Raw genomic sequence first — 27,373 nt, 5'->3', positions numbered from 1 at the left:
TGAACAAATCACCTCGGTGTGACGCTTGTTTATCTGTGCCCTGCACTCAACAGCGTCAGTCAGTCAGAGTGATGTTGTTTTAATGGCAATAACTGTGACACAATGAGGCGAGATTGCGAGGTGCCTTTCAGACGCGCTTTTGCTCAAACCATTCAGAAGATCCCAAACTAAACCAACAGGATTACTGCTCCTTATTTGCACAATTATGTGTTAAAACATTTCCTTGTATTTGTTTCTCCCTCATTCCTTGTTGTATTTCCTGTGGTTATTAATTTGTTGTGTTGAACATTTGGTATACTTGCACGGTACTCACTAGAAGAAAGCCAGTGATTTGGCTTTCTCCAGCCCAATTGGGGTTTTATTTACAATAACCTCAAACCAAGCACCTTTCAAATTTCTAACTTTGCTCTTTATAGACCCATTTGCTTCGATGTAGGAATGTGAAATCCCCTGTCTTTAATTGTTGTGTAACTTCTTACTCCATATTGTGTATTTCTTGTCATCTGCTTTTGTTTTACTTTGATATTGCTTTGATGTTTAATGTGTTTTGTTCTGTTTCACTTGACTCAGGTTTTACATATCTAGAGAGGGAAAGAAATTGAACTTAAGTTTTTGTCAAACCCCAAATTACCCCTGATAAAAGTCAACTCTGGATAAAGCTATGCAGTGTTCAGCATAGAAATTCAAAGCTCTTAAAAAAAAACAAAAAAAAAACAGTTTCGACGTCTTCAGCTACAATGTACTTGCATTAGCATTCAAATAATTGTCTTCTGCTGCTAATGAGTGTTGCCACAGTTATCTTGAAAAGGTAAGTTATTTACTTTAAGTTCCGCCTCCCAGTGCAAAGGCTTTCCGCTCATGTGACACGAGCCAAGACGGCACAGAACGACCCCAGAGTGAATGAGGTTGTGTTTGCTGTTATGTCTTATTTCGTGGCTCCGATCAATGACGTCCTTGATAGATCGCACAAATTATGACATTGCAGTCGATCAACAATTTTTCATAAAATGCAAAATATCGATCGATTTCGAGCCACTCAATCAGATCAGTGTAAAGTCAAGTATTAATGGTTGTGACGTGATTGTGGTGGTATTGGGATGTGGATTAAGTTGGGTAAGACACCACTGAAGGTCCAGGTGGCATCATGTATTTCCTGCCACAGGTTTTTTTAGTTTGCAAAATCCTGAATGAGAGAGGCTGAAAAGATGCATTAAAATGGACACATTTCGACAGAGGATTTCCTTTGACAAGTGTCTCTCTCACAACTTCCTTTATTAAATGCAGGATGTGCACAGTAAAGATGAGCATGAAATGATCCGAGGCATGTCCACCCATTCAGTTTGTCATCACTAGCATCATAACTTGATGCATGTTGAAAATACGAAAGGCAGGAGCAGTGTGAGAACATAGTTGATGACTTTTCCTCGGGCATTGTTGTGTAAAAATAGCACAGGCGGCACAGCGGGCCATGCGCGGCCTGTCAGCGAGGGGCATGACCGTCGGAGAGGCCCCCAGTGAGTCACAAGCACACGTCTCGGCCATGAGGAAGTCAGAGCGCTTCCTCTGCCTCTCCGCCGGACTTGTTTTGAACAAACGGCGGTTGCACTCATTAGCGCAGAGAATACTATGGCTACATTGGTAAGTGCTTAACAAAACAGTCCCTCCCACATCCCAAATTGTACTTTGTCAGATTATCTTGATTTTTGGCCGGGTGGGACCCAGGGTTTTTAAGAACAACACCCGCTCACACTCACTGACTGCTTTATTAGGTACATCTGCAAATTGTCCCCAAAAAATAATGCAGGAACTGTAGTAAAAGTCCAAATTTAAGATCCACTGCAATAAACACATTAATACTTAAACTTCAAACAACCATCCTGAGTGATGATGATGGAGCCTTCTCACTATTCTCACGAAAAATCGATTCAGCAAAAAACCATGACAGTACCTAAGATTGACTTCTTGTGTCGTGTGATGACAAATTCTTACGTCACTGCCCAATAAATCTCTGCGCACTGTTTGTAACCTTATAAAATTGCATGTCCCTACCATCAAAAACAAGGACCTCCTGGATATAAATTCGGCAACCAAAATCCACTCATTGACAAAACTGCGAAAAGGAGAAGGATGGTTTATGTTCCACAACTGCTTTGCTGCATCCATCACATGAAATCTGTGCAGTGTCAATTGTAACCATAAGACTATGCAAGCATTCAGGAGCAAAACGTGTTGCCTTGTTTCAGAAAGCTTTCTCTCAGCCGTAGTTCATGGGTCACGGTTTCACACCACTGCTAACCACAACCAAATTAAGCATCATCATCACTTCAGCAATTTGTGGTCCAAATTGAAACCCAGAGGTCATTGTGACGATATCAAAGTGTCCAAGTTGAGCAAGGTACTGAAATATCAGCGTTGCTCCTGATTCTGCGTCATCAGTAGGTGAATGAGAAAACAGTGCTTTGAGTACCACAGGTAGAAAAAAAAAAATACAAATAAAAGCCCATTTATCATGACTCCCTGTGAAGGTTTGGACATCATACTGTGTCAAATAACCTCCTTTGTGTGGTTTAAAATGAATATAAGTTGAAATATAAGTGACCTGAAAATCACAGCTGGTAAATAACACGTCAATGTTGTTGCACATTACATCCATGCTTCAAAATAATATGTATATATATATATGCTCTAAAGCAATCAATCAAATCAATATATTGTGTTTTGGTGTTTTTACAGTTGTTCACAAAGGAGTGGGAGTAGAGGGATTTTCCATTTCAAATGTATAGCACACCAATCAACATAATTTAATCAGAATGCTGAGTTTATATGACTCAATATATATATATATATATATATATATATATATATATGTGTATATATATATGTGTATATATATGTGTATATATATATATGTGTATATATATATGTATATATATATATGTGTGTATATATATATATATATATATATATATATATATATATATATATATATATATATATATATACATATATGTGTGTGTATATATATATATATATATATATATATATTTATGTGGATATGTATATGTATATGTGTATTTATATATATATATATGTGTAAGTCATTGCCAGAGTGCAATCAAAGTGACGTGCGTAACAATGACTCCTCTCGTATAGTTCTAAATCCAAGCGGCGCTTGACCAACGAGTCGCTCTCAAAACGAAATAAATATATCTGTCAGAACAACACTAATGTAAGTGATTGTGTGTGTGGGTGTGTGCACGCGCGGACGCGTGTGGGGGTGGGTGTGTGTGTGTGTGAGTTGAATCCAATGCTTGTTTTTTTAATTGAAGAGGGAGGTCAACGCAAACATTTTTTTTTCAAGAATATGTTCTATGCAGGTCTCCTAGTTCAAACAAGGCATTCTGATTAATATTGTGTTTGTGGAATATGAGTCAAGCAGAAAAATCTAGCCTTAATCTTCAGGGTCGGCCATTTTATCACTTCTGTCAACTGAAAATGACATCACAGATGCCCTGTGGGCTCAAATAACGACCAATCATGGCTCAGTTTAAGAAAACAGGAGAGCTGTGATTGGTTGTTACCTGAGCAATTGTGATGTTATTTTCACTCAACAGATGTGACAAAATGGCCGCCCCCGGTGATGGCTAAAAACAGGTGGATTAACTCTTATTCTACAAACGCAATAATCATCAGAATGCCTTGTTTCAACTAGTGGGCCGGCATAAAACATGTTCTTGAAAAAAATATGTTTGGGTTGACTTCCCTTTAATAAAGTGTTTGCACAAGAAAATCAATCCACTTATTCATGTTAAGGGTATTAAAATTCAAGAAAATAATCAGAATGAAAAATCAAGGGATTTATTTTACAATAAATAAAATAGCCGATTAACTACGAGTTAACTATGAAAAAATGTGATTAACTGCGACTCAATATTTTAATCGCTTGATAGCACTAATATGTATATGTATAAATGTGTGCGTATATATATATATATATATATATATATATATATATATATATATATATATATATATATATATACAGACACACACACCGTATTTTCCGGGCTATAAGCCGCACCCACTCTATTTTTTTAAGAACATTTTGAAAAAGAAAAAAAAAAAGAAAAAAAAACTTAAATAAGCCGCACCTTTATATAAGCCGCACCTATCTATGTTGAAAACCTTTATGTTTACTGCATTTACAGAACGATTATGAACTGTAAATGTACATGTATGTACCTGAGCAGATTCTTTCCTAACAGTGCCTTTTAACACTGCAGCAACATTGCTGATTAAAGCAGAAGAGAACCAAAAAAAAATAAACAGTACTTATCTTCATTTCACTGCCGACTGCCGCTCCAGTTTGTCAGCCAATGTCCACCAGACTCCACCATCTATTGTTCTACTACATTCTACATATGCACCTGTCTTGTTTTATGTTAATAAAGTCAGCCAATCTAACACACGACGTGCTAAATCAACAAAAGCATTTCACATCGAAACAACAGAACAGACGTAACATCAACCAATCGCATTCATGTGCACTTCACGGACCTCTAGGAAAACATAGAATCAAAGCATTACAGCACCTAATGCAATAACCTTCCAAAAAGGTCCTAAAGAATCCTGCAACCAGGCTACCCTTCCGGCGTCCATTTATAGTAAATATTAATCGCCTACAGGCCGGTCCGTTTGTCATTTTAAATGGACTTCTGTTTGCGTTTCCGTCAACAAACTTCGGCCAACTTTCACTCGCACCCCCCAACCAATTGTAGATTTTTGTTGTCATAGTAAAGTGAAGTAATATCTTCTGATTCTGCCTCCTTAGCCAATCACAGCCAGCCATCACAGTCCCCGCAGAGTTCCTATAGACAAGGGGTGGGCAATTCAGGTCCTCGAGGGTCGGTATCTTGCAGGTTTTATGTGTCACCCTGCTGCAACCCACCTGATTTAAACGATCAGGATCTTTATCCAGCTTCTGCAGACCTTGCTGATTATATGATCATTTCAATTAGGTGTGTTGCATTAGGGGGAAATGGAAAACGAGGACTGGAATTGCCCACCCCTGCTATAGACCCTTTCAAGGCCTATGTCACAATGACGTCACAGTGTTTGCTGGACGTATAACAAACTGACGCTGGAGACAACAGAACGGAAGCCAGCGCTACTTTTATGTCGAAAAATGTCATCTTTTTGTGTTTTTGGTGTTTTTGGTAAAAGCAAAAAGATAAACTTGAAATTCTATCGCATCCCAGCCTCTGCCCGTAAGAGAAATGACAGAGACGGCTGTGGCTGACCGCAATTATGCGAAAGGATTGGACTGAGTGTATCATCAACAACGCTCGTTAGATGACACGAAAGTAATCGACATAATCGTCAGATGACAAATAACTCTCAAACTTAAAGGCTAAGTCAACCCAAAAAATTGTCTTTACAAGAATATGTTCTTTGCAGGCCCAGTAGTCGAAGCATGGCATTCTGATTAATATTGTGTTTTCTTTTTTTTTTTAATCAAGTAATTGGTAAAGTAACAGTTACTGTTTAAAGGACCAATCCGTAATCAAATTACTTTTTCAAAGATAACTGTGGCTACACTGCTCGCAACCCCTGTCACAAATGGTCAGGATGGTTTCAGAATCCTACCGAGCATGCTGATGAGGTGACCATTTGAATCAGGTGTGTTGTAGGTAGGGAGAGATCCAAAACAGGCGGGATATGGCTCTCGAGGAACCGGAGTTGCCTACACCTGCCCTGTGAGAATAAAAGTGGTATACACGTAGAAAATGCCATTCATTGTCCGGCTCACGAGGGTCACGGGTGTGCAGAAGCCAATCCCAGCTGTCTTTGGGCAGTAGGCGGGGTACACCCTGAACTGGTTGCCAGCCAATCGCAGGGTATAGAAAATGGATTCATTGATTTTTTTTCCTTTGACAACAATTTTTTAAATACAAATTACTAAATCCTAAATACTAAATTCTTTTGACAACAGTCTGATATTACTGTTATAGCCTCTGCGTTTATCTATAGTCTTTATTCCAATCAATATTTAGTTTTTTTTTTAATTTCATTTGTGATAATGATATGCAAGTGCAGCTGTTTTTGACAAATGTGAAAAATGGCTATAAATCATAATATTCAATCATCCCTTTGCAGTATTTGAACATCATTAAAGAGGATATGAAAGTGAATATTAAAGGGAATTATTGTTGAATAGTGACTTGGGAAGTGTGGCACAGCTTCTTATGCAGCTGTAACCACTTTCCAACCAACTAACTAACTAGTAATTATTCACTACCTTTAATGATTAATAAGGCAAGTTGATATAAGGATGGAGCTGGAGAGTGTTAGTGAAGTAGTGGATAGGGTGGTGGTGTATGGGTATGTGTGGGTGTGTACAACAACAGGATATTTTGTCACCATGGTCACTGGCAGCAAATCAGCACGTCTTGTTTAGTGCATGTGGCCCGCACGAGGGCCATGTAAAAGGGAAGTGGACTGGTTGGCTCTGACACTTGGTGCCATGTGCGTTGGAGCCTAAGAAGACGCCGCACAATCTTGAGGTAAGGTCACTTCTCTTGCTTGGATATTGAATCAAAGCTCCCACAATATCATTTTAAATATATTTGTCAGTATTGTTATAAAAAGTACTAGAATAACATAAGTACAAAACTTGTTTAATAATGTTTTTTAAATAATGCGATTATTATGACAGTTTTGCACCAGTATGTCCAAAAATTGAAATTAAATTAATTAATTAATATGTTTGAGAAATAAATGTAAATTGTCACAAGATATCAAAGGCATCATTCATAACTAGACAGTTAAGATGTTAATTTTAAATTCTATAATACACTACTTGAGTTTGCCAGCCAATGCAAATAAACAGTAAGAGGGCAAGCCCACTTCCTCATGTGCAAGGCAAGTTTTTTCTTTGCTGCCACACTGCACCAATGTTCTGCCGCCGCATTGAAGGTCGCCCGATATTGTTTGCAGGCTTCCGGTGAGCCAGTTTGACAGCCAACAATGTGGATTACATTTCCTGTGAGCAAAATGTAGAAACGTAATTGGAATAAATGGCTAAAACTATATGCACGTTTGTCACCTTAAAGCATTTCTTTTTTTTTTTATTTTTTTTTTTAGGTTCAAATAAATCGAAGTAAAAAAGAAAGTGACACAATAAATGAAATATCAATCCACTAAAACAAACTATTATTTTATAGAATAATTACATAAAATGAGAAATCAAGGATACATAATATTTTTTTCTGAAAAATTAAAACCTCATTAAATTTGGAGATATGGTGGATCCCCGTTAAATGGGATAACTTATGAACAATTATTCTAACAATAGGTTCCAGACCTACCCGTTATAGGTGAACATCTTCAATAGACTACATGATTATATTTGTATATAAACCTATAACAAATTGTATATATTTGTTATAGGTGAACATCTTCAATAGACTACATAATTATATTTGTTCAAGTTTTACCCTTCCCACACACTTTAATTACATTTTTCACACATTGTAAACATTTTTGAACACAAAAAAATGCAAGCATTTGTGCGTGTTACATATCGTCACCCTCTTAAAATCAAATGTATTGTTTTCAGTTTTTTTCAGAAAACATGAAAAACTGAACCTTATTCTGATTATCTAATATGTATTAATAATTTCATTTAGAATAAAATGATCTGTTCAACTAAGGATCCAGCCGATTTTAGCAGAGGTGGCCAGCATCCTGAGGAGATGTGGAAGGCAAAATATGACTTAGGCCATTGTTTTAAGAGCCTGACGATATGTGTCTTTAAAAAGCAGGTCCTGGTGGGGTGGCACGTGACATCCGTCGATCTGTGTGTGACTGTCTGGTTAGTGAGCTATGGCTGACAGCAGCTGTTGTTTTATTTTGAACATTGTCTTTATGTGTTGTACTGTTCTCTCGGTGCCACAGCTGAAGTGGCTGTGGTTCACGTTACCACATGGAAGGATGTTACAGTATAAGTACACTGTATATACGTATGTGTGTGTGTGGGTGTGTGTGTGTGTATATATGTATCTATGAACTGAGCTCGTTGAGTAGAAGCACCTGTGGATAAAGCCAAACTGTGGCTGGGTTTTTACTTTCTGGACCTTTCTGGACCCGGATTACCCACCTCTGATGGTAACTTCACTGATTTGAAATGGTCCATTAGGTGCGAATGGGCGCGTGACTGGTTGTTTGTCTCTAAAGGGATGGATAGATGTGTTTCTAGCAGTCTTTACTTTTGTTGAATCGTTGCAGTCCAACAGTACCTGTTACGTCACAAAAATAAGCATTTGAGGAAGTGGTTTTACTTACAGAAAGGAGCAATAATCAGTCGTACTTCCCGTTTGAAAGGTTCTTCAGATCATGTGTGACCTTGTGGTTTTACAAAGCAAAGGGAAAAACAAAACATGATTTTCTTTTAACCTTTAACCAACAGTTTTTTCTGTTTCACTTTCAAAGAATCAGAACACCAAGATGAGATCCACCCCTTCTCCCGTGATCGGTGACCATCTGTCCGATGACAACGGATCCATCTGCGACACCCTCTATGACCACCGGAGCTACGCCCGAGTCTTCATGCCACTCGTCTACTGCGCGGTCTTCCTGGTGGGACTGCTGGGCAACGCCCTGGCGCTGCACGTCATCCGCCCCAACTTGAAAAAGATGAACTCCACCACCTTGTACTCGCTCAACTTGGTGATTTCGGACATTCTGTTCACGCTGTCACTTCCTGTGAGGATCACATACTATGCGCTGGGCTTCCACTGGCCCTTGGGCGAGGTTCTGTGCAAAATCTCAGGCTTCATCTTCTATATCAACACTTACGCCGGTGTCAACTTCATGACCTGCCTGAGCATCGACCGCTTCGTCGCCGTCGTCCAGCCCCTGCGCTTTTCCCGGCTACGTAATGTTCGCAACGTGCGCTACATCTGTGTCGGCGTCTGGTTGCTGGTCCTGGCGCAGACACTCCCACTCCTTGGCATGCCAATGACCAACGCCGAACCGGACGGTTTCATCACCTGCATGGAATACCCAAATTTTGAGAAGGTAGACCACATCGCCACCATCCTCATTGGCGGTGTCTTCCTCGGTTTTGTCATCCCTGTAATCACCATCCTGGTGTGCTACTCCATCCTTTGCACCAAACTCCACTCCACAGCGAAGACCAACCACCTGACGGAAAAGTCGGGGCGCAGCCGCAAGGCCATCGGAGTCATCTGCTGCGTGTCCCTGGTCTTCGTGGTTTGCTACAGTCCCTATCACATCAACATCCTGCAGTACATGGTCCGCAAGCTGGTGTCTAGCCCGGACTGCGCCAACCTCACTGCCTTCCAGGTGTCGTTGCACATCACGGTGTGTCTGATGAACCTCAATTCCTGCTTGGACCCCTTTGTCTACTTCTTCGCCTGCAAGGGTTACAAGAGGAAGCTCCTGAAGCTGCTTAAGCTGGAGGCCAGCATGTCCCTCTCCAGCATTGGCAGAACTTTGCCCGAAAACTCCTCCAAGGACATTATTGATGGCAACAACATCCAGCTTAATGGTTCGGCTTCGGGCTTGGTCAACGAGAAGCTGATGGAGAGGAGATCGCAGCTGTATGTGTAAACAATGAGAATAGTGGAGGAACCGAAGCAAAGACTTTTCAGGCGACAGTAGACCGATTGCAACAGCTGTTGGGCCAGATGGTTTCTAAAAAAAAAACAGCTTAGAACTTTGATGGTTTACCTCTCAAGAACGTCTCAGTGAAACGGTGGGCAATGACACCAACTAGTAAAGATTGTATGAACATTGGCCGACTTCAGGCTATGAACGTGGATTTTAGCCTTAAATCTTTGCCTGAAACTATTTCCTATTTTTTCTATTTAGCTGCAACTTCCAGAAGTCACTTCTAACAAATGGCGAGGCTTTGTTCAGATGTACAAAAAATAAAAAATAAAAAAAACGGGCACACCAATGATGAAACGGTTTTATCAATATTAAAATTAACATCACCATTTCAAACTGTAATTAGCATTACTAACTTATTTGCCATTACTGAGAGTAGTAGCTGACTTTCAGCTTCTACAACACGGTGCACTCCATTGCAGCAAAAAAATGGAGGAAAAAAACTGCAAACCATAGGAGAAGAAGGCATGACTTGATGGCGAAGATGACATCAGTGGTTTATGTAACATACGGTGTAGAAAACACGGAGGAAAGCAGCCCAGGTGACGGTGATATGTTTTCACCTACAAGGATGACCAGGGCAGAATTGTGGGCATATTTCACTTTCTATAAGACTGCAGATGGAAAATGAACCCAAGATAATAACCCAGTAGGTAAAGAATTCAGGAAAAATGTAGCTGCTAAGGGGGTCAACAAAACAAATCTTTTGATTCATATGCATGATCACTGTCACCTCGGTCATTTGAAGTACATTTTGTGAGATTTTGCATGTATGAAAATTCACATCGAGTTTTCAGTGTCTTCTCATAAAGTACATACAGTTACTGATTATATATTTTTTGTATTTAAAATAAAACACGCAATGCCTCAAGTGCATTAAATGACAATAACTTGTGAGATTCAATTTAAAGAGTCATTCTCCTCATGTGGACTGATAGTGGAAAATAACATTTGAATGTAAAATACTTAATAAATAAAACAAAAACAATTGCCTTGAGACACAATTAATCAATTTAATCACATCAGCCACATTTGAGATTTTCTGCTCATCACTGATGCTTACATTCGTTATTTTCAAACATATTTAATTGTGTTTCGTTGTTCCTGTCACACATGAGCCTAAATATTCTGTTTATACTGTATATACTTATTGTTGTGAACTGAAAATAAGTCTGTTCACCAACTCTGATGTGAAATAAAGGGATGACAATCCTGTGTCAGTGAAAATGTTTTTTGAGCAATTTACAATAATAAATGACCAAGATCACTGAAGCTGAAAGTGACATTTCATTCTCTGGGCTTTACAAAGCATCGTCCCACTATTCTAAAAAAATGAATAAAATACAAAATAAATAAAAATAAAAAAGTCAATATTTCCAGACTGACAGCAATAAATAGTTTTTGACACAAATGGACATCATTTTAAACCACTCTTCTGAAAATGTTTTCAAAGTGAAAGTTCTGCTCTACATATGAAATAAAAACATTTTCAACAACATTCAACAAAAGATTGGTGTCTACTGTCCAACATCGGTGGTAACATTTTCTTTAAATACTTTTCTGGTTGGAATTTTTACAATCAAAAGCTTTCCTTATTTCACTTTGGTCAAGTAATAACCCTATTGAGTTAACAATATGAGATCTGCCATAGTATTGGTCGATACATCACTTTTGTATTCATTAGCACAAATCAGAATTGTAATCTGTAATCCCCAAAGAATTACACATTGTTGTCAGATGTTGTTCTGTTTTGAAAGTGACCTGAAAGTGTCCCCACAATGTATGACGATGACAAAAAAGGCAAGTGGGTCACATGAAGATGTATTGACCAATGTGTTGCATCATTCCAATGTGACTGAATATTATCATTGTACTCATGTATAACAGAAGATATGAAGCACACACATTCAATCTGAATATTTGTGGCTGCTTGACTTATATAAATCGGACAATTTAAGTTGTTCATGAGCAACAAACACACAAACAAGAGTTGGGAACCCACAGCTGGGTCCTCCAGAGAACATTTTAAAGTTGTGGCTTGGTCAAGGTCGCATAAACTATGATGAGTGCTGAGGGATGTCTCGGTGTTTTTCCTGTTGGTCTGCACAGGATCTACTCTTTCAGCACCAACTCTGCTGCTCTCCAACCCCGTTGAGGCCAAGGCTGTCTGACTTTGATCATTAGTTTCAATAAACAGCGTTTAAGCTTAATCTTGCTTAAAGATGCAAGTGAAGGTCCAAATGTTTGCATGCATTTTTTTCTGAGCATTTTTATGAATTTAATAACTTTTTTTTTTCCATATGTAAGCCTTCTTCTATACCGTTTATCATCACTAGTCACTGGTGTGTTTGAGCCTATCCCAGCTAATTTTAATTTTAAATGTATCAAAATGTAGTGCGGATGTTTGTCTTTGTGTGCCCTGCAATTGGCTGGCAACCAATTCAGGGTGTCCCCCGCCTACTGCCCAAAGACAGCTGGGATAGGCTCCACCACGCCCCGCGACCCTTGTGAGGATAAGCGGTATAGATAATGGATGGATGGATGGATGTATCAAAATGTCACAATAGTCAAATCAAATGCATGTGAGAAAATAATGAATACTTTCAATCAATTAATATAGCATTTAGAAAGAGATAAATGATGCTTTTATTATGTTTAGGCATTGAATTATGATGATGATTATTAAAGATTGTAGATTTAACAATGACCAAATAAAATGCCTTAATGTATATAATTACAATTAATGTAATTATGTTTACATATTAATTTAAAGGAACACTTGGTAAGTTTTCAACCTTTATAAAATATTTTTATACATTTTCTGGTGAAACATCGACTTTCAACTAGTTGAATACCTTTGTCATGGCCTGCTAGCACTAAGCCACTTTCTAACTGGAGGATGTCTTTTGACCACAACTTTTGAACCCAAGGGCCTAGACCAGGGTTGGGCAACCCGCGGCTCCATAGCCACATGTGGCTCTTTCATCCTTATGTTGCGGCTCTACGTGGCTTGGGAAAATAAATTGTAAATCTCCGATCGAAGTGCATTGTAACGTCTCCCAATGACACGACGTCAAACGTATCTTAGTCATCTCCCTTTTTATTATTCCAACACAGCTAATGTGGGCTGTAGTCGATGCCAACTGCAATGCAACAACAGTTCCGTCATAAGTACACACGGATCTATGGTCCTTCGCCGTCTGCTCACTCCTCACACACGCACACGACTCCAACCCAGCGAGTCACGAGTTTCATTCAGGAACCTCGGAAACAACACAATTTAGCACAAATGCTAAACACAAATGTCACCACAACACAGATAAGCCAATTCGTTACAGTATGTTATTTGTCTCAAAAACGTGGATCATGTCTTCTTATTAAATCAAAGTGTTTAACTTCTTTCGTCAGACCTTGTACAATTTCGGTGCTCAGCATTTGCCTTCCTCAGAGACGTTTGATAGCACAGGAAACAGCTGGCATGCGTAGCTGCGTTCTGACACGCGTGCTGCCAGCGACACCAAAACTGCACAATATCTGAACAAAGTCTTTTATTAAATATTAAATTAAAATTATATAGTCGCTGTCGGCCGAAAATCTCGGACGTCCAAATACGGTCAATTTTTTTTTAAAATCACAAATTGATGCTACGGTGGTCGACTGGTTAGCACATCCGCCTCACAGTTCAGAGGTCGTGGGTTCGATCACGGCTCCGGCCTCCCTGTGTGGAGTTTGCATGTTCTCCCCGTGCCTGCGTGGGTTTTCTCCGGGTGCTCCGGTTTCCTCCCACAGTCCAAAAAACATGCATGGTAAGTTGATCGGACTGTCTAAATTGCCCCTAGGTGTGATTGTGAGTGCGGATGTTTGTCTTTGTGTGCCCCGCGATTGGCTGGCAACCAATTCAGGGTGTTCCCCGCCTAATGCCCAAAGACAGCTGGGATAGGCTCCAGCACGCCCCGCGACCCTTGTGAGGATAAGCGGTATAGATAATGGATGGATGTATGGAAATTGATGCTAATGGTCCGTCCCTACTTCGTCTGTAATTTTTATGCAATTCTAGCCAATTTAAAGCGGTGAAAATAGCAAATACTCTAATAAAGCACAATTTCAGGGCCAGACGTGTGTGGGACACGGCCGTTTGCTGATCGCTGCCTTTTTTTTAAGCAATAACGAGTGAAAATAGTAAGGTTCGCTGGATTATGTTGGCTTGTTTAATATGGATCAATGAGATGCTTCGTTGCAAAAAGGCCCCTTTCACGTCATGAGGTAAGTCTCCGTTTCATTTTAATATGCACCTTAGACGCCGTTAGTTGGATCATTGTTTTATTTACTGCATCGCTCAAGGCTTTAAACCTGAAAGAAGGCGTTTTGTGAAGGCGTGGGAGACAAAATTAAGATCTCCCCCATTTTCAGGGCACCTGGGCACACTTTACAAGCTTTTGTGGCACTATAACCCTCTATTCACCCAGAATGGACGTCAAATGATGGTTTCAACCACTTCCGTCAGTTTTTAAAAAAGCCAGGGATACTCCGAGTACTCGCTATACCAGGGGTCTCCAAGTCCGGTCCTCAAGGGCACCTATCCTGCATGTTTTCCATCTCTCCCCGCTGCAACACACCTGTTTCAAATGATGTGTATCGTTATCAGGCTTCTGAAAAGCTTGCTGATGAGCTGATCATTTTAATCAGGTGTGTTGCAGCGGGGACAAATGAAAAACATGCAGGATAGGTGCCGTTGAGGACCGGACTTGGTGACCCCTGCGCTATACGGACTGGCGCTATTGCGAAATGTGCTCAACTTCAGGCAAAAGATTATCACTTTTGTCCATATGGCTACGCCAAAACTGAAAGTTACCAATAGTACTGCTTTAATTATAAGTCTTATAATGGATTAATTAATATAGTTACTATCAACTATTTTAGTTTAAATGTTAATATAATTATATTTGAATAAAAACAAGATATGAGTATTCTATATGCTTTTTGCATTGCTGTTTGATTTGTTAGATTGTTTGTTTTTTAAAGTTTTGCAATGAAACAAAGTTCATCTTAGCAATATGGGATGCAAAGGATCACAAAATATTATATTTACTAATATATATTTTATACAACTATACTGTAGTGTTGATATTTAATGCCTTGCCGTTGACAGTAATGTGTAATTCATCATATTTTTGCTGGTTGCGTTGCAGTAATTACTTTGAGCCTCTAGTGGGTGGTATATACCAGTCTATGGAGGACATTTCACAGTGCGCAAGTCATATTGTGGCTCCTATAAGGAAAATAACATCTTTTGTACACGTTGATATAGTGGAAGATGAAGAAATAGTAATAGAATGAGAAACCTCTACAGAAACTATACAGATTTTATTTATGGAGTGGAGGACTTATTAAAACTACCGCATGACAACTATCAATTAAAGGGATTTTAAAAAAGCAGCGGTGCAGACGGACTGTTGTCATAACAACATATTGCAGCGAACACAAAGTACCATCTGCTTGGGACCTTTTTAAGACTCATTGAGGGGACAAGTCGATAGATAATTAGGAATGAGAATGAGGCGCTGCCGTATAAATAACAAGGATGCTGAAAACATGCAGACTTTTAAATGAAGCTGGAGCATCAAAAGAAGCTGAGTGCCGAACATCTGTGTCGCCCCTGAGGTTGTACCTTTCCGAATTTAACCAACATGTTTGGTAAAAAGCACAAACATTCAGTCCTCAGTATATCCTTTGAGATTTCAGATCAGTGAGCATCGAAAAGAGGAAGCCAAGTCAAAACGTTCTTTACAACATGTTTTATGCACCCAGACTAGTATAAACATAGTCATTAAGCAAGAAAAAAACCCATACCTGTTTCTATCCATCTCAACGGGCATCCATTTTTTGATGAAATTAATTGACAAAATATATACAACATATCAGACAATCCAAATAACATCGTTTACATACATATACAACAATATATCAAAAATAAATTCTGTTGAAATAAAAATTGCAATTCAATAAAGAAAACAAATAAAATAAAAATAAATTACCTTTGAAAAAAGGGATATCCGTGAGCTACTCTTTAAATATTTCTGAATGTATAACAAATATTGATTTATATTTTTTTTTATTTGTTATTAGAACAAGAGACTTAAAATAGTTATCTACCCCAATCAAAAATTCTTGAAATAACGGGGTGGAATTTAGAAATGTATATTTGTGGATGTGACATTTTTCTAACAAAACATATATATTAGCAGTAAAGTTTTTTTTCTTTATATTCAAACAGTAATAATTTGTTTACCATTCAACATAATCCTGTAATTTGCTTTACACAATATATAGTTCTCCAAATCTTTCCAAAATGTAGCACTAATGGGGCAGTCAAAAAAATTTGTCACACTTTCAGGTACAGCTTTACAAAGAGAACACTTACCAATATCCATAAAATGTATTAGTTGGATATATATTATGGAGAATTTTTAAATGTAATTCTCTAACTTTATTTGTAATGAAGAGTTTAAAAGGAACAAGCCACACTTTATCCATCCATCCATTATCGATACCGCTTATCCTCACAAGGGTTGCGGGTCGTGCTAGAGCCTATCCCAGCTGTCTTCGGGCAGTAGGCGGGGGACACCCTGAATTGGTTGCCAGCCAATCGCAGGGCACACAGAGACAAACATCCGCACTCACAATCACACCTAGGGGCAATTTAGACAGTCCAATCAACTTACCATGCATGTTTTTGGAATGTGGGAGGAAACCGGAGTACCCGGAGAAAACCCACGCAGGCACGGGGAGAACATGCAAACCCCACACAGGGAGGCCGGGGCCGGGATAGAACCCACGACCTCTGAACTGTGAGGCGGACGTGCTAACCAGTCGACCACCGTGCCGCCTAGTACTATACAGTGTTTGTTAAAGTGATGTGAAAGTTAATCAAACGAAGTGCTGGATTAAGGCTGCACTCCGCAGGATTTTGAGTTTCTAATTGCTACTGCCACCTGCGTCCGAAAAATGAGAATGTACACTTCTTTCTTGACGTGCACGATGCACATTCAAAATGACAATATCATCACTTTTTACCTTTGAATAGAAAGAAAGACATTTGTGCGTCGCCTGTCAAGCCCAAGATCAGTACAATCCACCGCTCAAATTTCTGGTCGCAATTCTGTCCGACAACGACGAGAATGCGCATGATGTGACAAGAGTGCGTGAAATTCAAATTTACAGTCTGAAAATAATATTCTAGAGTCTTGCAAGAATACTCATTGTGAACAGCTAAAGTGTTAATCTGCTCTTTATGAGTCATGTGAGTCATAAATGGTCAAATGAAAGGGCTATTGTTAAGTTATTTTGTGGCACAATCCTGAGTGGAGCTCAGTGAAACATTTTCGGACCGATGAAGAAATTGGATAATTTCCCATGGCACACCTGAGGATCTTTCACAGCACACTAATGAGTCGTGGCACACTGGTTAAGAACCACTGCTCTATGAAATATGATGTGGTATGAAAAAGATTAGGAATAGAGAATAAAAGTGGTCCTTGTGCTAATTTTCCACAAGAACACACTAACAACTAGGGATGGGTAACGTTAAGATTTGAATGATACTACTACTACGCTTAATGATACTGCTTATTGATTCCGTACTATAACGGTATTCTTAAATTTTGTTTAGAAAAATACTGTAAAAGAAAATACTTGAAAAAAAGACAACAAACAAACACGTGACAAAAACAATGAACCAACAAAGACTGAAGGAAAGCAAGGAGCTAAATACAAACCGATGAGACAAGGAAAACCTGGACAAGATACAAAGTGTTAGAGGGAGCTGATTGAGCAAGTCAACGGATCTGGCAACCGAGCACAGGTGGACACAATAACCTTGATTGAGTAACTCAAGGGATCTGGTAACTGAGCACAGATGGACACAATAACCCAACTAGACAGATACAAATTAAAGAATCTCAAGGAAAACATGAAACAAAATTCAAAAACAAAATTCAAAAACAAAATCTACAACAGATCGGAGAAGGACAGACAAGAGGTTCCTGGCGGACCCAGTCTGGTGGGCGTCCAGGAGGCCAAACCGGAGGGTCTTGGCGGGACCAGTCTGGTGGGTGACCCGGAGGCCAGATGAGAGGTTCTTGGTGGGGCCAATCCAGTGGCCATCCAGAAGGCCAGAAGGGAGGTTCTTGACGGGGCCAGTCAGATGGGCTACCTGGCGGCCAGATGAGAGGTTCTTGGCGGGGTCAATCCAGTAGCCATCCCAAAGGCCAGACGGGGGCCTATTTGATGGCCGTCCAGAGGGCCACACTGGGGGTGAGAGCAGCCTCAGGCCTTGCGGCGCCGTAACAGAATCGAAAGGAGGCCGCAGAGCTTCCGCCGTCATGACATAATCCGAGGGCAGCCGCAGAGCTTGCGCCACTGTAGCCGAGTCAGAAGGCAGCCGAATCGGAGGGAGAGCGCATACCATTGCGCCACCGGAGCAGGGTTGGACCCTGGTGGTGCCAAGGAGCCGAGACGGGGGCTGCATTTGCTGAGACGCAAGGAAAGGGGCCTGGCACTGCACAGGGCCTGCAGTTTCCGAGTTGCTGGCACGACGCTCTGCCTCAACAGCCTGTCACCATAGAGGTTGGGAAGCACAAGAGACACGAGGGGCTGGGAGTACAGATAGTGAGGAAGGTAAACTGGAAGAAACGGGATGAACGGGACTAGGTGAAGAAGTATGCAGTGAATGAGGTGCCGAAAAAGGCCAACGTGGTGCCCAAGCAAGGCTCTGTTTCGAAGGGTTCTTGAGTGGACACTAAGGGATCATCATCATCAGAAAAATGTGACAAAAACTGACAAGGGCTGGAATAATGACTGGAGAAGGGAACGGGAAACCCCAAATCAATGTCAAAAATCTGAATGATAATCAGAAAGGAGATTAACCAAATTGTGGCCATCTTCACAGTCAGAAAAATCTGACTCTAAAAACAAAACATCGGGTATTAAACTAGAAGGAGAACGTGTAAAACTAGGACAAATAGAGAAGACAGGGTGTGGGGGTGGTCGGCAGGCTGAGGGAGGTTGGATCGAGACCGGGACTTGCAACGGCCTGATCGACCCATGGTGGAGGAGCAACACGAAAGGTTCCCATGAAAAGGCAAAGCAGTAGCCGGTGAGACAATCACTCCCGGATTGGAGGTGGAGGGATGGTTAGGAGCAGGTGGGGACGTCTTCGGTTTGAGGGATTATGTTGGTGTCGGCTGGGTCCACGACTGGTCAGTGCGTTCTGTCATGTGAGGATCGGGATTTGGACCCATATGGAGACATGACACGGAAGTTGTACAGTAAAAAGTCTTTATCAACGAAAATACAAAGGAACTATAGAGAGCTGAACAGGAAGAGAGTTTGCATCCTTGCTGGAAAAAGGTTTGACGTACTGACAACATGTCATTGAGTAACTCAAGCGTGTAACCTGTTAAGACATCAGGCCTATACGACACAAGATCAACAAGATCAAGACAAAGCAGCAAAGAACAACTGCATAGCAACTAATACATCACGTAGTAACAAGTCATAACATTTTACTTGATGAAAACATAAATTACTCACAACTCACCCACATTTTACACTAATGGGAGTAGGGGGCAGGGTCTCTTGTACTCTGAGTGAAGACATTTTTATCCATTCGGAAGATTTACTCTCGGTCTCGTGGCTGGGAGAGGCAATTGCACTCCAAAATGCAACTCAATCAAAGGGGGAAAAAGTGACTCTGTAAAAAGTACTCCACCAATTTTCCTGTTTAAAGACCTTGGCCAAAACGCATCGTAGGAGAGCCCTTGCGATCTGTGGTGCAAAAAAAAAAAGATTGGCCACTGGACCGCTGCCCTAGAGAAGTCTCTGATCACAAGTTTCCATAGTGCAAGTCAGAGGTCGGCAATTCATTTTTTGAACGGGCCACTCAATTGTGTTAAACAGTAATGTATTTTTATAAAACCGTAAATTGTATTGTTTAAATAAGCTGCCATTGTGTAGCCCTGTTAGAATGATGTTGTAATTAGGAAATAAAAAGTAAAATCTGAAAAAAAAACAAGTTTAATCAGTTATATTAAAATGACAAATCTTTAACCATTAACTTTAAACATTGTACAGATGTGCCGCAAGTCTTTAAATTTGTCCATGAAGTCGTTGGGTTGGGAAAAAATGACCTTCAAATAACAACCTCTGGTGCAATTTGAGAACCACGCCAATTGTTTTATGTGAACCCCTGATTATATGGCATGATTTTTATATAATGCTTTGAATCTTGGTAATATGAGCTCACAGAACCACAGTCAGGACATTTCACGCACGCTGCTGGGGCAATATGTCACGATCGCCCCCAATAGTGAAAATCCTTCTTCGATAATCGCCTTAATTTTTTTGTTAGATTCGCGATCGGACAGATAAAGGTGCAAAAGAATGTCCATCCATACATTATCTGAGTCGCTTTATTGTCACGAGGGTCGTGACACCCAGTTGTCTTTGGGTGGTAGGCGGGGTATACCCCGAATTGAACCCCAGCAAATCGCAGGCCACACATAGACATTAGACCAACAACCCTCACAGTCACATCTATGGACAATTCAGAAGGTTCAATTAACCTACCATGCATGTTTAGGGAATGTGGGAGGAAACTGTAGTACCGGAGACAGGCACAAGGAGAATATGCACACAGGAAAGCTGGAGCGCCGATTTTAAGTAATTTCTACCAAAACCCTTAACAGAACCGTTAAGGATCTCTATTAAATATACACATCAACGTGCATTCAATCGTCTGACCTTGAAATTTCAGCTCAGGTACGCTATCTCTGCATTAATTAAGTCACCACTGTGTTTAAAAAAAAAAAAAAAAAAAAAAAGCAACAACATTTTGCAGCACCAGCTTGAAGTGTCTATTACAGCCGTCTTATTTCTTGTTTATACGGCCACTGCCTGAACATCCTGTTTTTAATTACTTCTCTGCTGCAGCAGATGCTTCTCGCCAGCAACCTGCTGCGGATGACTCCCCCGAGAGCTAATGTGCTGTGACAGACCCCACTTTTCCAATCAATAACTTGCCCTAAATCTGCCATCACTCTGCCTGCCAAACGCAGCGCCCCTGCTTCTAATGGCGCATCATTTTCTTTAAAGGGGGCGTAATTGAGGACGGAGACAACAAACACCACAGAGGAAGAAAGTGCATGCACAAGAAGTCACAAAACTCATATTTCCTTATTTTGGTTGCTGGATGCTCACTGGTGCAACAGAGCGTTTGGGTGATTGTTGTGGTAAGTTGCAGCATTTTGTGATAATTCGTTGCAAGTAGAAAGAGTAGAGAGGGGTGTAGTTTTTTTTTTTTAAAGAACCAGTCTATTTTACATTAAGCGTGTTGTGGAATAAATTCAACTTTTATGGCTCACAATGATAATATTTTTGGGCTTTGCAGTGGTGTATTGTCTCATAAGGAAAAGTTCGGTCAGTGCTATACACCACAGCAGACATTACCGTATAAAAGTACCTACACTGATGCGATCACATGATTTCTTATAAAGGCCAGGCAGGTTTACAGAAAGATGATAATCTCACTACCACATTTTCCTCCACCACAGTAATTAATTTCATCTGAATCTATAAGATTATTGGTTTCTATATGTATTTATTCAATTTAACTCAAACAATATGCAGACAAGGAAAGAGTTTTGTTAATTTAGTACATAAATATAAAACATTGTCATTCTTTTGTTCCATATTTAATTTCAGTAACTTTCGGTTTCATGTGGAATTTAAGAGCAAGAAGTCTTCCTGTATTTTGTGGGCAGAAACCCCGACTTTATTACACTATATGTGGACTTTCTTTATAGAGTGGAGTAGCTATACTCAATACATAAAATAAGATATCTTATGTTACATATACCAAATCCAATGTAATAATTCAAATGTCATACTTTGTTCAAGCAGATCCTGCATGCCGGGCTTGAATATTATTTTCCTTAGGAAGTCTTTTATCTATTCAACTGCAGATGGTACCAAGCTCATTCAGGTGAGCCCTTAATTTTGTTAATACATTTGAACAATAATGTTGATTTGTATATTGTAATCATTGTTGACCAAGAATTGACCATTTAGTCCTCGAATTTCAGCTTCACAGATGCCATGTCTGCTGCAGGCAGTGTAGTAGTGACATCATCAGCCTCTTAAACACAAGAGATCCCTGCAAAGTCGGGATATTCCAGCAACGGAGTTAACGCAGCAACACAGCGTCCCCTAATCAGATACTGCAATTTCATGACATCAGCGTCAACGTCTGCTTTGATGCGTAAAACAAGTCAGTCAGGGACAATTGCTTTCAACATAATAGGACACAAGAAGTGAGTGTCATGTCGCATGTTAAAGTTCACATCTGTGTCTTGCCTTTTCTTGTCTTCTGTTACGGCTCTTTCACTACTTCTGTTGGCAGAAAATTCACAGACAGCTTTGTCCCCCCCATTCCATATCAGCACTATTTATAAATATAAAAAATGGTGGGAAAGGCCAGATTTTACAGGCAGTGTAAAAGGGACTATAGGGACTATGAATGCATTCTGGTGTGAGGAATAATATACCACAGATAAAACTGGTTTCAACACAAGAGAGCTGGAGAAGTGAGTGTAATGTGTCAAAATTCACACCCCTGTGCCGCTACTCGCTCCTTAAAGTGGAATGCAACCTAAATATATTTTTTTCAAGAATATGTTCTATGCAGGTCCACTAGTTGATACAGCATTCTGATTAATATTGTTTATGTGGAATATGAGTTGAAGCAACACTGTCGTATGTCAGTTTTTGTTGATTATGGCGGCGCCATGTGGACAAAAGCGGTAGTGTTTTGACAAAAGTCAACCACATTTCCCATGCGCGCCAGCGGTAGTGTCGTGAAATCCTGAGCTCTCGCTGGCCTGCAAGTTGGACTGAATTACATTTCTATTTCCTGTGGCTGTGGGAAAGATAAATAGCGATGAGGTAATGAATCTAATTTTGTTGAAACAATACTTTTTTTTTTGTTTGTTTTGGGGCTTTTGACATGACACCATTAATAGCGCGTAGATGTTCGAATCGACTTCCGTCCTTATAGCGAAAGGAGGAAGTGAGTATGCGGTAAAGCAATTCAGGACACAAATGATACAGACCAGCACAGGGCAAGACAAAAGTCCCATTCAACGACTTCTAAGTCAATGTTTCATGACAAGAGTTGTGAATTTTTTTTATTAAGGTCGAATTCTCGCCCAGTGCTGCTTTTTATCAGCAAAAGCCACCCGTATTTAGCCATCTGAGGGTGCCATTTAGCCACTTCTGTCGACTGAAAATGACATCACACACCCTCAGGGCTCAGATGACGACCAATCATGGCTCAGCTTCAGAAAAAAAATGAGCTTTGATTGGTGATGGCTAAAAACAGGTGGATTAACTCTTAGTCCACAAAAGCAATATTTATCAGAATGCCTTGTATCAACTAGTGCAGGGGTCACCAAGTCCGGTCCTCAAGGGCACCTATTCTGCATGTTTTCTATCTCTCCCCCCTGCAACACACCTGATTGAAATGATCAGCTCATCAGCAAGCTTTTCGGAAGCCTGATAACGATACAGATCATTTGAAATGATCAGCTCATCAGCAAGCTTTTCAGAAGCCTGATAACGATACAGATCATTTGAAACAGGTGTGTTGCAGCAGGGAGAGATGGAAAACATGCAAGATAGGTGCCCTGAGGACCGGACTTGGTGACCCCTGAACTAGTGGGACTGCAAGAGAACATATTCTTGAAAAAAATATGTTTGGGTTGACTTCACCTTTAAAGGGGACATCAAGTCAATATGATTTAATATATTATGAATTAAGCAGTGAAATCCACCTGTTTTTATCCATCTCAGGGATCAACCATTTTGCCACAAAATGACATCACAGGGCCCAAGGGCTCAGGAATTGATCAATCACGGCGCTTCTATTTTCTAGATTTGGTCATATGACGTTCGTAAGCAGAGCCAGTCGACAGCAAGTTGCAAAATGGCCACCCCCAGAGATGGATAAAAATGGATGGATTTTGCTCTTTAATTCATATTCCACTAATGCAATATCAATCAGATGTTTAGACTAGTGGGGCCGCATAGAACATATTGCAAAGAAAATCTTTGACTTGATTTCCCCTTTAAACACAGACCCGCTTCGGATACTACCTACGAAGACAGAAATTCCCGGATTCAACTTTGTCCCCCCAATTGCGTGTCAGTGCAGTTCATATAGAACAGCAAGCTATAGGGGCAATTTAGAGAGTCCAATCAACTTACCATGCATCTTTTTGGAATGTGGGAGGAAACCGGAGTGATTGAACCCACGACCTCTGAACTGTGAGGCGGACGTGCTAACCAGTCGTTCACCGTGCCGCCCTCTGATGCAAACTCCTCATGCAAATAAATCGCTCTGTGAAATGAAACTCGCTGAAACAAATAGCAAAATTATTTCTGTAATTTTCTTACCGGAAGTCGCACACATAATCTTCTTCCCATGAGAGCCCTCAGGAATATGGCGGATTACTGTATCTAATGTGGTAAAACATTGCCACACTACAAACAGGCAAAGAGCAATGAAAGCATATCTTAAAGGAGTGATGCATGAAGGCAATTACAACTAATACTTCAGACACCGTTGCCCTTGACAAAATATTGCTGATTGCTATTTGATGGAATGTAGTCGTGGTCCCAACTGATTGTGGTGACTAAAAGGCTGACCTGTACTCAAACTCATTACCAACCTTCTAGGTTATCCATCCATCCATCCATATCAGGAGGCTGGAGCAGGGATCGAACACACACCCTCTGAACTGTGAGGCGGACGTGCTAACCAGTCATCCACCGTGCCACCCCTTCTAGGTTACGTAAATCAAATTCAGCTATTTGGCCCAACACGTGGATGCACGATCAGGGCTGGAAGGCGGTCTCCTATTGCCCACGTCATATGCAAGGCCAACTACAAAATCCGCAAGAGGAGATCCTGCAGTTTACCTGTATAGTTACAGTTTCTGCTTTTCACAATGTCAAGCACTGCGAATGAGGGCAGCATCTTCGATTGGCTGGGAGTCGGCTGTGTTCCACCTCACAATGGCACCCTCTTCCACCTGTATGAGTCTAGGAAAACACCAAGAGAAAGAAAACTTCACCCAAGCACACAGTTACAGTAGTCTGCACTTTGCGTTTGACTTACCCTAGACATGAAAATTGTGCCCTTTGTTTTCGGCTAAAATTAAAAACAAAGTAATCAGTCCTTTTTTTGTCAGTTGTCAATTACCAATTGAAAATGTGTGGTAATTTTTTTTTCCTTTCCCTGTAGAATACAATCTTCAGTATGACGCTGCTTCCAAACTCTTCTACACTTCCGGTTGAGCACCGTACATTAGGCCTGGTCTTTTACAGCTTCGTCTTCATAATCGGAGTCATTGTCAACACGACGGCTTTGTGGGTGTTTTCCCTGACCACCAAGAGGAGGAGCTCCGTCACCATCTACATGATCAACATGGCGCTAGTGGACCTTACCTTCATCCTAATGCTCCCCTTCCGCATTGTCTACCTCCAATGGGACTTGTGGCACTTCGGCGACCTTTTCTGCCGCGTCAGCTCCACTCTCAACGTCTTCTACCCCTGCATCGCCCTCTGGCTCTTTGCTCTGATCAGCGCCGATCGCTACATGGCCATCGTGCAGCCCAAGTACAGCAAGGAGCTGAGGAACCTCCCCAAGACGGTGGCGGCATGCCTCGGGGCCTGGCTCATGACCCTGGCCGGAACCACATCTTTGCTCTTCTCAGTTGACGATCCTGATGGCGTTGCCAACTTCACCACCTGCCTCAAAATGGTGGACTTTGTCTCCTTGCGCCACAAGGATCCTGTCAATTTCACGCGGATGGCGTTCTTCTTTCTGCTTCCCGTCTGCGTCATGATTGGCTGCTCCGTGGTCATTGTGGACAACCTGAACCGTGGACGGGCCTCCAAGCTCAAACCCAAAGTGAAACGGAAGTCCATCCGCATCATCGTAACGCTCATTGTGCAGGTTCTGGTGTGTTTTGTACCGTTTCACGTATGCTTGCTGCTCTATTTAGTAGGATTGGACAAAAACGAGGCATTCGGGACAGTGGCCATGTTCTCTACATTCCTCATGAACATGAGTAGCGTTTTGGACATCATTCTCTACTACATTGTATCCAAGGAGTTCCAGGATAGGGTTATTAGCGTGATCCTGTACCGTAACTACCAACGAAGCATCCGAAGAAAGAGCAGGCGCACAGGCAGCACGCGACCTATGAGCAATGTGACCAGCACCATGATTTGAAACAACAATGAAGTGAAAATATAACTATACTACACTATACTAAATATCAGACAGGGCAGCAAGTGGTCAGCACGTCAGCCGCACAGTTCTGAGGTTCGGGTTTGAATCTCGACTCCAGGCCTCCCTGTGTGGTGCTTGCGTTTTCTCGCCTACATGAGTTTTCTCCATGTACTGCCGCTACCTCCCACACTCCAAAAACATGCATGATAGGTTAATTGAAGACCCTAAATTTATGTTTTTTCTGGTCGATAGGCTCCGGCTCTAATGAGAACTGGTAGTACAGAGATGTATGAATGGATACATCAGGTGCATTAAAAAGGTGCACTAGAAGCTTCCCTCAAGTAATTGACAGTCACGGTGTGTGTGCCACTACAGTGGTGAAAACATCTGTGTGTCTAACTCACGGCGCCACCCAAGAGATTTCGGAACACCTTTACACACAAACAACACATTTTTGGCGTTTTCAGTGTGTGGCTCAGGTGTTCGCATGCAGGTGAAAATAAGGCTCACAATCATTAAAACATAGCCTCCAGTAACATCTTGTTGATTTCCATTTATCACACAAACATGAAAATGATAATGATAAAGGGGCTCTAGAGGTGTAAAATACAGTAAGTTGATTCTATTAAACTTGTCTTTTGGGGTATGCGCCTTTTGGCTTTATTAATTCAGATTCAGATGGAAACTTAAGTACTGTATTTCCTCCAATGATGGTGACCCAAGTCAGGGTGTGGCATCAACTTCAGAAAAATACATTCCTCGAATAAAACATACACTGTACAAATATACTTCCCCCAGCCCCCTCCTATTTTATAACTATTTTTTATTTATTTATTTTTTTTTTAATGGCTGGACTAAGCATGGCCGGAAGTGGATTTTAGTCCGGCCCACTAATCGGCCCTCATGCGTTTGACGTGGTCGCTCAGTGAAAGGCTTCTTTTTAGGCTGCTTTCTACTCCCGCGTCGGCGCGAGCGGCAACTGCCGCATTGATTCACGAGACCGATGCATTGTGCTGCTGGCAACAGGTCTGCAACACATGCCATGCACCCATCAGGAATTGTTGCTGCTTTGATCGGTCCATTATGTCACATGTTGCGATGACATGCAGTTTGTTTTCCACACGGAGAGGAGAGAGGGGATGCAGCACGCAGCTCGTTGTTGCTGCAAAAGCAAACTAGTTTGGCAATAAAATTCAATGCATAGTCTAGTCATCTCGGTCCCTTTATGGCTGTAGCAGGCCCGATAGCCATTGTTGTCACTGTCTTTTTGAAGAAACGCCCCCCGACTTGCAACTCAACTGTTACGAAACAACTTGTGTCCGGGAGTAT

General features: G+C 40.9%; 2 protein-coding genes across 2 annotated transcripts; both read left to right on the top strand.

Moving 5' to 3' along the window:
- Positions 1-6,420: 6,420 nt before the first annotated feature.
- On the top strand, positions 6,421-10,908 carry gpr183a (G protein-coupled receptor 183a). The gene is made up of 2 exons (XM_086051716.1): positions 6,421-6,563; positions 8,491-10,908. The coding sequence occupies exon 2, from the start codon at positions 8,506-8,508 to the stop codon at positions 9,631-9,633; it is 1,128 nt and encodes a 375-aa protein (XP_085907842.1). The 5' UTR covers positions 6,421-6,563; positions 8,491-8,505; the 3' UTR covers positions 9,634-10,908.
- Positions 10,909-20,932: 10,024 nt separating this feature from the next.
- Positions 20,933-26,834, top strand: gpr18 (G protein-coupled receptor 18). The gene is made up of 3 exons (XM_086051860.1): positions 20,933-20,981; positions 21,652-21,733; positions 25,052-26,834. The coding sequence occupies exons 2-3, from the start codon at positions 21,659-21,661 to the stop codon at positions 26,042-26,044; spliced, it is 1,068 nt and encodes a 355-aa protein (XP_085907986.1). The 5' UTR covers positions 20,933-20,981; positions 21,652-21,658; the 3' UTR covers positions 26,045-26,834.
- The last annotated feature ends 539 nt before the right edge of the window (positions 26,835-27,373 follow it).

Source organism: Filicampus tigris, chromosome 14, assembly GCF_054856515.1.
Source record: "Filicampus tigris isolate MCC_2025a chromosome 14, RoL_Ftig_1.0, whole genome shotgun sequence".
Lineage (NCBI taxonomy): Eukaryota > Metazoa > Chordata > Actinopteri > Syngnathiformes > Syngnathidae > Filicampus > Filicampus tigris.
Note: the sequence above shows the minus strand (reverse complement) of the source record. Positions and strands in the feature narration are given on the sequence as shown.

Bases quoted from the DNA above. Each gene is read 5' to 3' on its own strand.
- gpr183a (XM_086051716.1), top strand. From the start codon at position 8,506: ATGAGATCCACCCCTTCTCCCGTGATCGGTGACCATCTGTCCGATGAC.
- gpr18 (XM_086051860.1), top strand. From the start codon at position 21,659: ATGCCGGGCTTGAATATTATTTTCCTTAGGAAGTCTTTTATCTATTCA. The intron at 21,734-25,051 runs GTGAGCCCTTAA...CTTTCCCTGTAG, and splicing joins ATGGTACCAAGCTCATTCAG to AATACAATCTTCAGTATGAC.